This window comes from Oncorhynchus mykiss, chromosome 2 (assembly GCF_013265735.2).
Source record: "Oncorhynchus mykiss isolate Arlee chromosome 2, USDA_OmykA_1.1, whole genome shotgun sequence".
NCBI lineage: Eukaryota > Metazoa > Chordata > Actinopteri > Salmoniformes > Salmonidae > Oncorhynchus > Oncorhynchus mykiss.
In genome coordinates this window covers 50,457,404-50,472,699 of record NC_048566.1, presented here as the reverse complement: position 1 = coordinate 50,472,699, position 15,296 = coordinate 50,457,404, and the positions used below count along the sequence as shown (strand labels likewise).

The 15,296-nt window shown below is 42.6% G+C and overlaps 1 protein-coding gene across 2 annotated transcripts; it reads right to left on the bottom strand.

Moving 5' to 3' along the window:
• Nucleotides 1–2,574: 2,574 nt before the first annotated feature.
• Nucleotides 2,575–12,353, bottom strand: LOC110515922 (fatty acid hydroxylase domain-containing protein 2). Of its 2 annotated transcripts, none has more exons than XM_036950046.1 (9): nucleotides 12,175–12,353; nucleotides 10,748–10,824; nucleotides 10,226–10,323; nucleotides 9,923–10,026; nucleotides 9,210–9,331; nucleotides 7,934–8,139; nucleotides 4,723–4,828; nucleotides 4,388–4,554; nucleotides 2,575–3,806 (listed from the first exon to the last, which is right to left on the bottom strand). In XM_036950046.1, the coding sequence occupies exons 2-9, from the start codon at nucleotides 10,820–10,822 to the stop codon at nucleotides 3,650–3,652; spliced, it is 1,035 nt and encodes a 344-aa protein (XP_036805941.1). In that variant the 5' UTR covers nucleotides 10,823–10,824; nucleotides 12,175–12,353; the 3' UTR covers nucleotides 2,575–3,649. The 2 variants fall into 2 exon arrangements, with proteins under 2 accessions (XP_036805941.1, XP_036805943.1); XM_036950048.1 differs by lacking the exon at nucleotides 12,175–12,353 and adding an exon at nucleotides 11,635–11,771.
• Between the last annotated feature and the right edge of the window lie 2,943 nt (nucleotides 12,354–15,296).

Below are 15,296 nucleotides of genomic sequence, written 5' to 3'. Positions count from 1 at the left end.
ATCTGGGGAGGGGACCGTGCCATCTCTCCTGTCATCGAGCTAGGTGCACAGGGACTGCTGCCTCCCCTGCTCTGCAGAGGGACCAGCTTTCACTTCGCCCATGGGAGTAAAACAGTGCCTGTGCCAAGCAGACTGGTGCAGACTGAAGTCAACTTGGAGTCGTACGATGACGTGTGGTCCTCCCACTGTGACTCATCGGGAAAGAATGCAGTTTATTATTATTTTTTATTCAGGAACATGGGAATTTAACCGCAAAATAAATTTTTATGTGCACTACGTCATCAAGCACAGACATTTGTCCGCAACAAGTCAATTTGATGGAAACATCACTAGTAGGAAAATAATACTAGAATATTCGCATGAAAATCTGTTGCCAATTGGATGGTAACCTAGCTACTGTTGGTTCCTATTTCAGTCAAGTCTTTGGTCCCGTTCACCTGGGTCAAACAAAAACACTGATTGGTTGAAAAATAGTGCCCCCCACTAGCCAGGCGCTGGCTGCATGATGCAGCTGGTGAGAAGCAACTGGCGACTGCATGTCCTTTGGTCACATGGTTTTTGTAAAGTTCATGCAGTGAACAAGTTGGACAATTTTTTTATCCCTGTATACATATTTTGAAAGGCAACTTAGTAAAATGTTATCCGCTCGAACGCGCCCAATTATACCATGCCAATCCAATTTCAAGACCATATACAGTACTGGACAGAAGTTTGGACACCTACTCACTCAACGTTTTTTCTTTATTTTGACTATTTTCTACATTGTAGAATAATAGTGAAGACATCAAAACTATGAAATAACACATGGAATCATGTAGTACCAAGAAAAGTGTTAAATCAAAATACATTTGAGATTCTTCAAAGTAGCCACCCTTTGCCTTGATGACAGCTTTGCACACTCTTGGCATTCTCTCAACCTGCTTCATGAGGAATGATTTTCTAACACTCTTGAAGTAGTTCCCACAAATGCTGAGCACTTGTTGGCTGCTTTTCCTTCATTCTGCAGTCCAACTCATCCCAAACCATCTCAATTGGGTTGAGGTTGGATGATTGTGGAGGCCAGGTCAACTGATGCAGCCCTCCATCACTCTCATTCTAGGTCAAACAGCCTGGAGGTGTGTTTTGGGTCATTGAGTTGAAAAACAAATGTGTGCAAACCAGATGGGATGGCGTATGGCTTCAGAATACTTTGGTAGCCATGCTGGTTAACTGTGCCAGGAATTCTAAATAAATCACTGACAGTGTCACCAGCAAAGCACCCCCACACCAACCTCCTCCATGCTTCACGTTGGGAACCACACATGCGGAGATCCTTCGTTCACCTATTTTGCGTCTCACAAAGATACAGCGGTTGGAAAAATAATCTCACATTTGGACTCAGAGACCAAAGGACAGATTTACACAAGTCTAATGTCCATTTCCTGTGTTTCTTAGTCCAAGCAAGTCTCTTCTCTTTATTGGTGTCCTTTAGTAGTGGTTTCTTTGCAGCAATTCAACCATGAAGACCTGATTCACACAGTCTCCTCTGAACAGTTGATTTTGAGATGTCTGTTACTTGAACTCTGTGAAGCATTTATTTCGGCTGCAATCTGAGGCTGGTAAATCTGATGAACTTATCCTTTGCATTAGAGGAAACTCTGTCTTCCTTTTCTGTGGTGGTCCTCATGAGAGCCAGCCCTTGATTGGTTTTGCGACTAAACTTTCAAAGTTCTTGAAATGTTCCGTGTTGACTGACCTTCATGTCTTAAAGTAATGATGGACTGTCATTTATCTTTGCTTATTTGAGCTGTTCTTGCCATAATATGGACTTGGTCTTTTACCAAATAGGGCTATCTTCTGTATACCACCCCTACCTTGTCACAACACAACTGATTGGCTCAAACGCATTAAGAAGGAAAGAAATTCCACTAATTAACTTTTAACAAGGCACACCTGTTAATTGAAATGCTTTCCAGGTGACTACCTCTTGAAGCTGGTTGAAAGAAGGCCAAGTGTGCAAAGCTGTCATCAAGGCAAAGGGTGGCGACTTTGAAAGATCTTGACTATAAAATACATTTTGATTTAACACTTTTTTGGTTACTACATGATTCTGTGTTATTTCCTAGTTGTTTTCACTACTATTCTTTAATGTAGAAAATAGTCAAACATTCAGAAAAATCCTTGAGTAGGTGTTTCCAATCTTTTGACTATCTTGAAGAGATTAAGTAATACATATTTTTGGGGGGACAGTTAACTGGATAAACCATTGATCCATGGGGGTGGCAGGAAGCCTAGCGGTTAAGAGCATTGGGCCAGTAACTGAAAGGTTACTGGTTCGAATCTCCGAGCTGACTAGGTCAAAAAATCTGTTGTGCCCTTGACCAAGGCACTTAACTCGAATCGCTCTGGATAAGAGCTTCTGTTAAATGACTTAAAATGTAATTCTGCTTTCTGGATCAGTCACATCACTGATGGATGATGGATGGATGAATACTGTAGCAGACTACGGATTATGAGAGAATTGGTGTAAAAAAGAGAATTTACAGGTGTGACGATGAATGCTGATTGTGTCAAAGCTTTGAAACAAATGAGATGTTTGTTTTTTGTTAAGGTTTTATTCTGCAACAATGGCACAGTTTATGAATTACGGGTCATGTAAAAATCTATACTGACTCCCAAATCTCAACCCAGGAGTCAGACTCTACAGAGCACAACCCTTTAAGGACCAATTTATCATTCAATCAATACAGATCATACAAATGGTGACAAAGTTGATTGTATGGTTTTCCATAGACCAAAATCCACAAACTTACTAACAATAAGCATACTGTAATCACCTTATATTAGTACGTTTTTCTCCAGTTACACAGGAATCACTCAAAGAACTGCATCTTTAATATGTGTGCCAATTACAGTAATAAAGTGCCGTCCAACAATCAGATTATAAAATGTAGTATTTATAATTAAAAAGCGGTATGTCCCGTCCTTATCTCCAAGCTGCAAAGTTTATACTTAACAGCGGAGAACAAGGTTAGACTGAAAAGGTAGAAAGTGCTACTGCTAGGAACGTTATAACAAGATGAAACAAAAGTCTTCTGATCATGTAGGTAAAAATAAGTAAATTACCACCATGTGTTTTCAGTGTAATGAGGTGCTAGAGTCAGGGATAGGATGTAGATGCACAAAAGTAAACAGCATATTGGGTCAACTTCCGCAACAACTAAGAGCGTTGGAGCACGAGGCTAAACTTCTCCCGTTTTTTTGTCCCGCGGCTACCACGTTGTAAGAGCGTGAAGCAAGCCTGTGCACATGTGCAGATAGCGTGTGTGACTGTGAGAGCAAAGTCTTGCATCTTGCTCATCACAACATCTGCGTTGCTGCTCGTGCAACGTCATTTTGCTGACTCTACCTTTAATAAGAACTCCACTGTCTCGACTACCAAGATTAGAAAGGAACAGTGGGAGAGGAGCCAGCCCAGTGCCAGACTTGAGGATGGGAATACTGATTGCATCTCTATAATCTCTCCTTTCTCTGTGCACTTGATCATAGATTTTCCTCTAGCTCATGTTTACACCAATCCAATGATTTTAACCGTATGGACGAGTGCACACTACAGGAGTAAGGAGAGATTATTGGGATGTAGGTGGAGGTCAGAAGTGACGGGGTAGAATCACTGGACCTTCTTGGGGGGGTCTGGGATGCTCTCGGTCAGAGGGGTGAGGCTGAGCAGCAGGGTGTGACGCTCGTAAGCCTTGGTCTTCCTGAAGTTGGCGTCGGTCCCGTGTAGCCTGTCCAGAACCCCCAGGACTCCAAAGTTCTGGTTGAACCTGCAGAGATGGAGGGTAGGGGACATAATTACTACAAAATAAAACAGTGTGCTGTTCTTAACGTTTCCTCCTTTGAATTTGACATGTACATTGCCTGGCTAAAGCCACAGACTCGCTGTGTTTCAGGCAGGCTAACTTGTCCATGTGACAAATCCCAAACCAACCCCCACTCTTTTGCACGTATCAACTCCCCTTTTCGGATCGGGAAGGATTAGATTTAACAAGCATAAGCAATATTACAGAAAAATTCCACCTAGCCTTCAGAAGAGATATGTGGAGGAGCTATTACCATACTTGGCCGGCAGAGTCAACCAAGTCCAAAGTACAAACAAAGAACTGGACAGGGATTCACAGTAATAAAATGAATATGCCAAGAACAGTGTGCCCTATATCAGTTAACATACCAAAGTCCCCTCTGGGAAAATTAAGTAATTCTGGTATGTCCCAAATGGCACCCTATGCCCTTTATAGTGCACTACTTTTAACAAAGTCCCATAGGGCTCTGTTAAAAAGTAGTGTGTTACAAAGGGAATAGGGTGCCATTTGGGACGCAAGTCTATCTTGCATAAGACAGGACTCACTTGAGGTGGTGGTAGTCGTGGAACTCGGGGGAGGGCAGGAAGGGGAGGTGGTAGCCACAGTGGGAGATGGTGGTGCTGACCAGAGCCAGAGCGTACCACAGGGTGGTTGTGACCAGGTGGGAACCCAGGATAACAGGGCCGATCAGGGCAGGCAGCATGTTGGACAGCTGGGGGTGGGGCAGGACCATCAGCAACATGGTTTTACATTGTTTAGAAATATGGTTAGAAATTATCTGCTTACAAGATTATCCACAATGCAGTGTTTCAAGCTACGGTCCCCTAGTTTGACTTTGAGAGAGAGAAAGAAAGAAGAGTGGTAGGCATAAAGTGCTCACCACGTGCTCCAGAGGATGGGCGTAGAGAGAGACCACTCCGATGGGAGCCGTCCACTCATGGTGCTGCTTGTGGAAATGCTTGTAGAGGGCAGGATGGTGAAACAGCCTGGCAGGGAAGGGATCACAAGTTAAATGTCAGAGAGTTGTCAGACGGTCGAAGATACTGTCAGGGTGAGTTGTATTTTCACTCTCAGCTCTCTGACCAAAAATATAAAAGGCAACATGTAAAATGTTGGTCCCATGTTTCATGAGCTGAAATAAAAGATCTGGGAAATGTTCCATATGCACAAAAAGTATTATTTCTCTCACATTTTGTGCACAAATTTGTTTACATCCCTACTTTGCCAAGATAATCCATCCACCTGACAGGTTTGGCATATCAGGAAGCTGATTAAACAGCATGGTCATTACACAGGTGCACCTTGTGCTGGAGACAAAATACACTAAAATGTGCAGTTTTGTCACACAACACAATGCCACAGATGTCTCAAGTTGAGGGAACGTGCAATTGGCATGCTGACTGCAGGAATGTACGAGAGCTGTTGCCAGAGAATTGAATGTTCATATCTCTACCATAAGCTGCCTGCAATGTCATTTTAGAGAATTTGTCAGTACGTCCAACTGGCCTCACGACCCCAGACCATGTGTAACCACGCCAGCCCAGGACCTCCACATCTGGCTTCTTCACCTGCAGGATCGTCTGAGACCAACCACCCGGACAGCTGAAGAAGCTGAGGAGTATTTCTGTCTGTAAAACTCATTCTGATTGGCTGGGCCTGGCTCCCCAGTGGGTGGGCCTATGCCCTCCCAGGCCCACCCATGGCTGTGCCCTTGCCCAGTGATGTGAAATCTATAGATTAGGGCCTAATGAATTCATTTCAATTGACAGATTTCCTTACATGAACTGTAACTCAGTAAAATCGTTGAAATTGTTGCATGTTGCGTTCAGTATAAATTCTTTGCCACAGCATTGAATGTGCTTGTAACATTCTAGCACAAAACATAATCCTTTTTGTCGTTCCATATGTTATGTGATAATGCAACATGTTCATGTTGTCCCTTTACTTAGTGGATAGCCAACAAAGCACTAAAATGTAAAAATGGTAAGTGTACCTTCTACAGGCTGATAAATTCCAGCTGCCTATTAAACCAGAGGTTGACCCCTCTCTGGTGATGGGGGTCACAAAAAAACAGCACTTAGAAAGCATTTAATACCCTAAGTGATATTTCTGGGGATAAAGGCTGAAATTCAGCTATCGGCACTTTAACGTGATAGAGATGTCTAATCCCTGGTTCACTCTGGCCTTGCAAGATGGCTTATGTTTTGACCAGGGCCCAGGCACTTGGAGGCAGCTGGAGAGCGAACAGAGATAAGGATGAGAATATACGGTACCTAAAGAAAATATGCACACCCTTTGACTTTTCCCCACATTTGTTGTGTTACAGCTTGAATTTAAAAATGTATTAAAGATAGCTTTTTGGGGGTCACTGGCCTACACACAATACCTGGTAATGTGAAAGTGGGATGTTTTTCAATGTAATTTTTTTTTATTATTGAAAAGCTGAAATGTCTTAAGTCACCAAGTATTCGACCCCTTTGTTATGACAAGCCAAAATAAGTTCAGGAGTAAACATTTGCTTAACAAGTCACATAAGTTGCATGGACTCATCTGTGTGCAATAATAGTGTTTAAAATTATTTTTGAATGACTACCTCAACTCTGTACCCCACACACACAATTATCTGTAAGGTCCCTCAGTCGAGCACTGAATTTCAAACACAGATTCAACCACAAAGACCAGGGAGGTTTTCCAATGCCTCACCAAGAATGGTAGATGGGTAAAACAAGACAAAGCAGACACTGAATATCCCTTTGAGCATGGTAAAGTTATTAATTACACTTTGAATGGTGTATCAATACACCCAGTCACTACAAGGATATAGGTGTCCTTCCTAACTCAGTTGCCAAAGAGGAAAGAAACCGCTCAGAGATGTTAAAACAGTGTAATGGCTGTGATAGGAGAAAACTGAGGACGGATCAACAACATTGTAGTTACTCCACAACTCTAACCTAATTAACAGAAATGAAATAAAATAATAATAATATATATATATTCAAAAACATGCATCCTGTTTGCAACAAGGCAGTAAAGTAATCCTGCAAAAAATGTGGAGAAGCAATTCACTTTTTGGCCTGAATACAAAGTGTTATTTTTGAGGCAAATCCAGTACAACACATTCCTGTGTTCCACTCTTCATATTTTCAAGCATAGTGGTGGCTGCATAATGTTATGGGTATGCTTGTAATCATTAAGGACTGGGGAGTTTCAGGATTTAAAAAAGAAAAAATGAATGGAGCTTAGCACAGGCAAAATCCTAGAGGAAACCCTAGTTCAGTCTGCTTTGAATTCACCTTTCAGTAGGACAATAACTTAAAACACAAGGCCAAATATACACTGGAGTTTGCTTACCAAGAAGACACTGAATGTTCCTGAGTGGCTGAGTTACAGTTGACTTCAAGATCTACTTAAAAATCAATGGCAAGACTTAAATGGTTGTCCAGCAATGATCAGCAACCAATTTGACAAAGCTTGAAGAATTTTGAAAATATTAAAATGGGCAAATGACCGCAAATGAAAGCTCTTAGAGACTTACCCAGAAAGACTCACAGCTGTAATCGCTCTTAGAGACTTACCCAGAAAGACTCACAGCTGTAATCGCTCTTAGAGACTTACCCAGAAAGACTCACAGCTGCAATCGCTCTTAGAGACTTACCCAGAAAGACTCACAGCTGTAATCACTGCCAAATGGGATTCTACAAAGTATTGACTCAGGGGTGTGAATACTTAGTAAATTAGATAATTCTGTATTTCATTTTCAATAAATCTTCTAAAATGTAAAAAAAAGAAAAAAGAAGGGGTAATGTGTGTAGATGGTTGAGAAAAAAACAGCCATTTCCTCCATTTTGAATTCAGGCAGCAACAACACAATGTGGAATAAGGCAAAGGATACACTCTGAAGGCACTGTCATGAGTATCTTGTCTTTGGAACCTCTCAGAGGAGCGTGTCTGTTTCCCCATATGCATATGTCCGTCTATTGTTTGTCGTAATCGTTCGCTTATCTTTGGGTACAGCATTTTCCACACAAATCAATTATTCCTGACAAGGCACTGTATTGTATATGAGAAACCATGCTGCCCCCAGTCCTTACCTGTGCGAGTAGTAGAACAGAAGCTCCTCCAGCACAGCGCAGAAGGCCATCTCCAACAGGCCTCGGTGGAAGGTGGGCAGCTCTGGGCCGCAGGGATTCCCACTAGAAAACATAACCGCCCAGCACACCACCACCATGGGAGCAGAGATGAAGAGCTGATTGAAGACCACCGTCTTCACCGCGTGGCGCAGCTTCACTGGGTCAACCTAGGGGATGGGGACAGTTTTAGTGGCAAATGTCAGGTCTCCGTTTCCTTCAAGTAATCAATTATCATCACCCATTTCTGCAATCATTAGTCTTCTTGTTTATTGTTCACTTAGTTGAACTTGTTTTGTTTACTTCAACGTTTTTCAATGTCTGCTAGTTTTTAAGAGGGGTCTAATTTGACCTCGTTCGTTGTGTACCTAGAATATAATTACTCTAGCCGGCACCATCAATCTTTCTTAGGAAACCACAATGTAGCACATGACAATAGTCATTTGTGTCCATCGGTCTGAAAGAATTTGAATGGTATCCATGACAAATCCACAAATGTACAAATCAAACACTCGCTACATACATCACTGTAGAGCCGACGTAAACAGATCTCTGCTTTATAATCAGAGAAAGAGGTTATGTGCAGTTGGCAAAGTATAGTTATCCTCAGTCCGGTCTCGTGTTTTCTGAGCTTTGCACCCTCACATTCAAAAATCATCACTGACCTTTGAAACTCACAGGGCAATTCTTCAATATCTGGCTACATTATTTGGTGAGTATATCTAGCTGCATTTGGCATATTGTATAAACAGGTAATGTTTATGACTGATAAGCACTTTGAGTAACACAATGTCACTTAAGTATCTAATCTTCCACAGATTGCAGGAGATGGCAGGGTAAACACTAAGTAACCAGCGGTCCTCAGTAATGGCAGTCGTTCTCTCGCTAGTGTCCTGTAAAACAACATCTGTTCATCAAACTCAGTAAGAGGACATTGGTCCGATCGACTGATGGACATGCCATTCATAGAGACCTGAGTTTTTCCTGACCACGGGACCTGAACATGAACAGGAGAGAACCTCCTGGCCCTGTTTATGATGACACTGAATTTCACAACACACATGCTAGTACAAACACTCGCGCACGTGAGAGCACACACACACACACACAACTCCTTTCACTAGAGTGAAATGTGAGGCTTTCATAAAGATGATCCTGATTAGAGCCCTTCCTGTTTACTGTAATAAATGGAGGTCATGATGAGATACAGGTGTGTAAAACAGGATTAGACTGACTGTACCGGGTTGTTCTTGTCCACCTGTATTCTGTAACGGGTGATGAAGTTGGGCATTCCAGTGTAATCAACCAGCATGAGCAGAAGATTGGACCCCCAGAAAGCCGCAAAAGGCACAAACATCGCCCCTGTTCAGCACAACCAGAATCAATGCATTACATGCAATACAACAACCGCATCATGTACACATGAACTAATTCAAGATACAGCAAGATACAGCATGCCCTAACATTATCTAAGAACAGCTCAGCAGGTTTCACTCAATCAGTACATTAACATCTCAAAAGTGATATAAAACCAAAGATGGTGACTGAAGTGCCAAAACGGTCCCTATTTTGCCTTTACAGTGCACTACGTTTGACTAGGGCGGTATGTAGGGAATAGGGTGCCATTTGAGACCCAGCCTTTACAAATCACATGACATCATCTCTAGACAGATGTTTGTGCCTAATAATGGATGGAACATAAATATACTTCACTATTCTGGGGAGAAGAAGAAAGAAGCCTGAACTTGCTATGTTGTTTGTCTTTATTATATCACCCAGATATCAGAGCTGTGGAACATCGGAATTCCATGAGAGAGTTGTACTGGGCTGCTCGCCACAGTCTAGTTCTTCCTGTTCCTTTGTGCAGCACATAATACTTCCTTTAGTTTACGTCGGATGTTATTTCCAGCGGGACACCGGGCTTCAGAGCCCACCAGTTACATTGTCTCTTACCGGCATAGAACAAGGCTGTCTCGTGTCCCTCCCACCTCTGGTGTACTTTGGTCCACTGGTTTTGCCAGAAGTCTCCTGATGCTCCCCAAAACCTCTGCAGATGCCTGGGAGGCACAGGGAAAAGGCTATGGTTACAACTAGTCCCACAAATCTGTGGTTGCAATAACAATTCAATATTGTTCTTATTACTCTAAAATGGAACAAATTCATATTATTCCAGTGTTCACAGTGTAAATATCGCATTGGTTCATGTTTGTTCTGAAATCATCTCTTGTCCCTACAGTGGATGTTTGTTGTTATTACCATGTTAAGGAGTTCCCAAAGGCTGCCAGGACAAAGAGGCCAGATCCAATGACGATGACCGCTTTCATCACCGAGTCCAAAAGGCCTCCTGGGGCCTCCTATAGGAAGAGAAAAACAATATTTATATAAACAAATCTGCTCTATGACCCAACAGTCAGGTTGCCTTCACAACTCTTTACTTTTCAATTGCTCACTCTCTCAAGTCACCTTCTGCAATGATCACTATTTCCTCAACTCACATCATCATGTGTATAAACTGTATATATTCCCTCTGCACTGGATAGAATAAAATGCAGTCCTACAAGTTAGACCTGTACTGACACGTATCCAGATAAGTACAGTCAAGTAGCATAGGTCACTCCTTTTAGCCTGCAAAACAATCGCACCTGACACAGAGTACAAGGAGTGAAACGTTAAACAAGACTGCTACCCAGGCTAGAAAGAGACTGTCTATGACTCGGTCTTACTTGTTCAACAAATGCATCGGGAACATCCAGATGTCAATTGCACTGATGCTCTTACCTGTCTTTGACTGCTTGGGTTCATCTGGACAGGGACCTGACCTTTGCTGTTCATTTGAGTGACGTCGCCCTTCATGTCTTAAAAGAAAACACATTTAATGTATATAATGCAGGGTGCCATACTCTTATGTAACATGTTTTCTTTTCACAAAGCCCTGGCTGTCCTGACGGGTCAAACTTTATTGTCCAAATGCTCCGAATACAACAAGTGTAGACTTTAACATGAAATGCTTACTTACAAGCCCCTAAATATTTACCAAGTACACTCAAATAAAAAAGTAACACAATAAGAATAACAGTGAGGAGGCTATATAATGTTTTATGATTGGTTTATATTGTCCAAAATCCTGTCGAATCGTATGATTTTACAACAATAGGATCGTGGCTGGAACGTACAGTTGCAGGTTGATGTATAATCGGATTACCATTCATTTGAGCTCGGATTTTCAAACAAATTCCTGAGGATAACAAGCAAGATTGGCATGCATTCTACCAAGATTAGTGAAAACAATCTTACCGACAATGATTCTATAGAAGTGTGCATCTATATTTTTTGAAATGATAAGGTTGTTCTTAACAAAAGCTTGCAGTGAAAAATGCCTAAATCTAATCCGGGTATATCTTTTGGATCAACCAGACAACAGTCTGTTTACATTGGGCAACAAAAGCAGGCTAGTGTAAATTCTGCATGCCAAGCATAGGCCTAACTAACCCAATATGTAGGCCTACTATTTAGGAGCCTAAACATTCCCCATACTTGTTAAAGGTCCAAGGAACTTATTCAGTACGTTATTTTCAGAAGTAGACTGGCTCTGCATCGATTCACAATTGCGATACGGTTCTAGAAACATAAAGCACTTTACTTTCATATCACATCATAATACACACCCTGTAGGCTACACTGTTTTGACCGGCTTTGCAGTCAAGTGTTTCTCAGCGATAACACATTTCTGGCAGCCTTCTTTGTGTTACACGCAGGTGTTTGGCGCGTACTAGACAGTTAAATTAGCGGTCCCTCGGTCTTCCACGCTATAACGTGGAGATGGTCGCGTGGGAACAAGACCCCTGTCAAGGTGTGTCAACTTGATGCTTTTTGAAAATTGTTTCTCGCTGATATGAAAGGTCCTTTGGTTCCCAAAACCGTACCGCAAGCAATGCGTGTGATAATGTTCAGACCGAGCGCAGGGGCTCTTACTGACGCCTTCCTCCAATGATGTGTCATTGAAACGAGAGTCCTGGTCAAGGACTAAAAACACAGTTGGCTAAATAGACTAAGACTGCCCTGTTGACTGATTTTTTTTACAGATTGCACAAGGCTCAGTGAAATTGATAGCCTGTAGAATATAGTAAACTCCAGATCAGTATCCAATCCAACGTCAATAGAAGGAGATGAGCGCAATATGTAGATACGGGTAGCCTGCTACTTACTGCTGTAGTTTCATCGGACGATCGCAATCTGCGCAACTACGTTTCCAGTCGGTAGGTTATATGCAGCCTATTTTTTCACGTACAAGTCGCAGCTTCAATTGGATGGATTTTCAACCCTATACGACTTATGATTGGTGGATAAATTGTCAGCTGACCGCGAAAAGACGCACAAGGCTGCGCTCTCCTTTATCTTCGTCTCGATGATGGCTTTTGTTATCTTCTGTCTTCTACATGTGTCCAGGTGAAGGTTGAACGAACTGTTAATGGCCTTTTGTTATCGCCTTTCCCCTGAAACCCTGGCCGGGTTGAGCGGGGGATTGTTTTTATTCCCTGTGAAACGTTATAGCAGACTATACGGACTTCACCTTTTCCTCTGGTTAGATTCAAGATTGGGACTGAATTGGGCCACTGTCAATTCCAGATCTGAAATTGATTCTGTGTTTCTGGACCAGGTTTAGTATAGAATAGAAAATAATAACTTTATTTTTACGGTCTTATGTTGACTTTGTTGCACAACATTCAACAAGTGATGACCATACCTTTCTTATACAGTAAAGGGTCTGAAAAATTCAGAGGAAAAGTTGGTTTTACTTTCGGACATTCAACAGACATTCGCCAAAAGCCATTTAAAATTGTAAAAATCAATAACGAATTGATTGTCACAGAAACATAAAAATGTATGTGATTTATTCTATAAATGTCTAACATACTTTTACAACTTTTGTTTTGAGTAACAATTCCAGTTTTGATTTGATAGAGGGCATGTAGTCCGTCTAGAGAGCGTGTGGTCAAAGTTCTAACGAGTCTGTTATACCCTATTGGAAGGTGCCTGGCATAAAATTCTGCATCTTCAGTCATATTAAATTAGATTACAGGAAAAAACTACGGGATGAAGGGATCAGGCCTCACTAACAAAGAAGACATGTGGATGGATCAAGAGGACCAACACAACCAAGAGGATCAACATGGACATTCCATTAAAAGAACATAAAATTGATCAGAATACAGTGTAGACATTGTTAATGTTGTAAATGACTATTGTAGCTGGAAATGGCTGATTTCTTTATGGAATATCTACATAGGTGTACAGTACAGAGGCCCATTATCAGCAACCATCAAATCAAATCAAATGTATTTATATAGCCCTTCTTACATCAGCTGATTTATCAAAGTGCTGTACAGAAACCCAGCCTAAAAGGAAGAAACCTAGAGAGGAACCAGGCTATGAGGGGTGGCCAGTCCTATTCTGGCTGTGCTGGGTGGAGATTATAACAGAACATGGCCAAGATGTTCAAATGTTCATAAATGACCAGCATGGTCAAATAATAATAACCACAGTAGTTGTCGAGGGTGCAACAAGTCAGCACCTCAGGAGTAAATACCAGTTGGATTTTCATTGCCGATCATTGAGAGTATCTCTACCGCTCCTGCTGTCTCTAGAGAGTTGAAAACAGCAGGTCTGGGACAGGTAGCACGTCTGGTGAAGAGGTCAGGGATCCATAGCCGCAGGCAGAACAGTTTAAACTGGAGCAGCAGCACGGCCAGGTGGACAGGGGACAGCAAGGAGTCATCATGCCAGGTAGTCCTGAGGCATGGTCCTAGGGCACAGGTCCTCCGAGACAGACACATCACTCCTGTGTTCCAATAGCTAATCCAAATGAATTATTTTAAAAGGCTAATAATTACAAAACCCTTTTGTAATTATGTTAGTACAGCTGAAAACTGTTGTACTGATTAAAGAAGCAATAAAACTGTCATTTTGACTAGTTGAGTATCTGGAGCAACAGCATTTGTGGGTTCGATTACAGGCTCAAAATGGTTAGAAACAAAAAGTTCCAAAACGTGTACAGACTGGCTTAATAACTCCAACAGTCTATCTCCTTTCCCAGTTTCATCAACAGTTTCAATTCACGCTGTTCCAGATGCATAGGGGGTTGTACCTAATGAAGTCACCACTGGATCTATAGACTTTCCAGAATGGTATTAAACGTTGAGTTGTAAGTGTTGAACAGTTGAATCTATTACCCCAGGAGATGGTACCATTCAGCTTGTCTGGGGATGACAAAGCAGGACTTCAACAAAGCCAAAAAAGAAAATGATTGAAAGGGGCTTCTGTCACGCCCTGGTCGAAGTATTTTGTGTTTATTTTCATTTATTTGGTCAGGCCAGGGTGTGGCATGGGTTTTTGTATGTGGTGTGTTGGGTTTGTAGCTTAGTGGGGTGTTCTAGTGAAGTCTATGGCTGTCTGAAGTGGTTCTCAATCAGAGGCAGGTGTTTATCGTTGTCTCTGATTGGGAACCATATTTAGGCAGCCATATTCTTTGGGTGTTTTGTGGGTGATTGTCCTTAGTGTTCCTGTCTCTGTGTTTTGTTGTCACTAGATAGGCTGTTAGGTTTTCTCACGTTTATTGTTTTGTTAGTTTGTTCATGTTCGGTTTCTTCATTAAAAAACATGAATAACAACCACGTTGCATTTTGGTCCGACTCTACTTCACCCAAAGAAAGCCGTTACAGAATCACCCACCACAACAGGATCAAGCGGCGTGGTAACGGGCAACAGCAGCAAAAGGAGGAAAGGACATGGGAGGACGTTATGGACAGCAAGAGTATGGACTATACGACTTGGGAGGAGATAGACAGGTGGGCGGTCGACCCAGGGAGAGTGCCGGAGCCCGCCTGGGATTCGATGGAGCAGTGCGCGGAAGGTTATCGGAGAATGGAGTTGGCGAAGCAAGCACAGCGGCGCGGACGGAAGCCCGAGAGTCAGCCCCCAAAATTTCTTAGGGGGTCTAACAGGGAGTATGGCTACGCCAGGTAGGAGACCTGCGCAAACTCCCTGTGCTTACCGGGGGGCTAGAGAGACCGGGCAGACACCGTGTTATGCTGTGGTGCGCACGGTGTCTCCAGTGCAGGTGCATAGCCCGGTGCGGTACATTCCAGCTCCGCGTATCGGCCGGGCTAGAGTGAGCGTTGAGCCAAGTGCCATGAAGCTGGCTCTACGCATCTGGTCCCCAGTGCGTCTCCTTGGGCCGGCTTACATGGCACCAGCCTTGCGCACGGTGTCTCCGGTTCGCCTGCATAGCCTAGTGCTGGCTATTCCACCTCGCCGCACTGGCAGGGTG

Excerpts from the sequence above, each read along its gene's own strand:
- LOC110515922 (XM_036950046.1), bottom strand. The coding sequence starts at position 10,822 with ATGAAGGGCGACGTCACTCAAATGAACAGCAAAGGTCAGGTCCCTGTC. Across the intron at positions 10,324-10,747 it reads ACCCAAGCAGTCAAAGACAG|GAGGCCCCAGGAGGCCTTTT; the intron begins GTAAGAGCATCA and ends CTCTTCCTATAG. Across the intron at positions 4,555-4,722 it reads CCCATCCTCTGGAGCACGTG|CTGTCCAACATGCTGCCTGC; the intron begins GTGAGCACTTTA and ends CCCCACCCCCAG.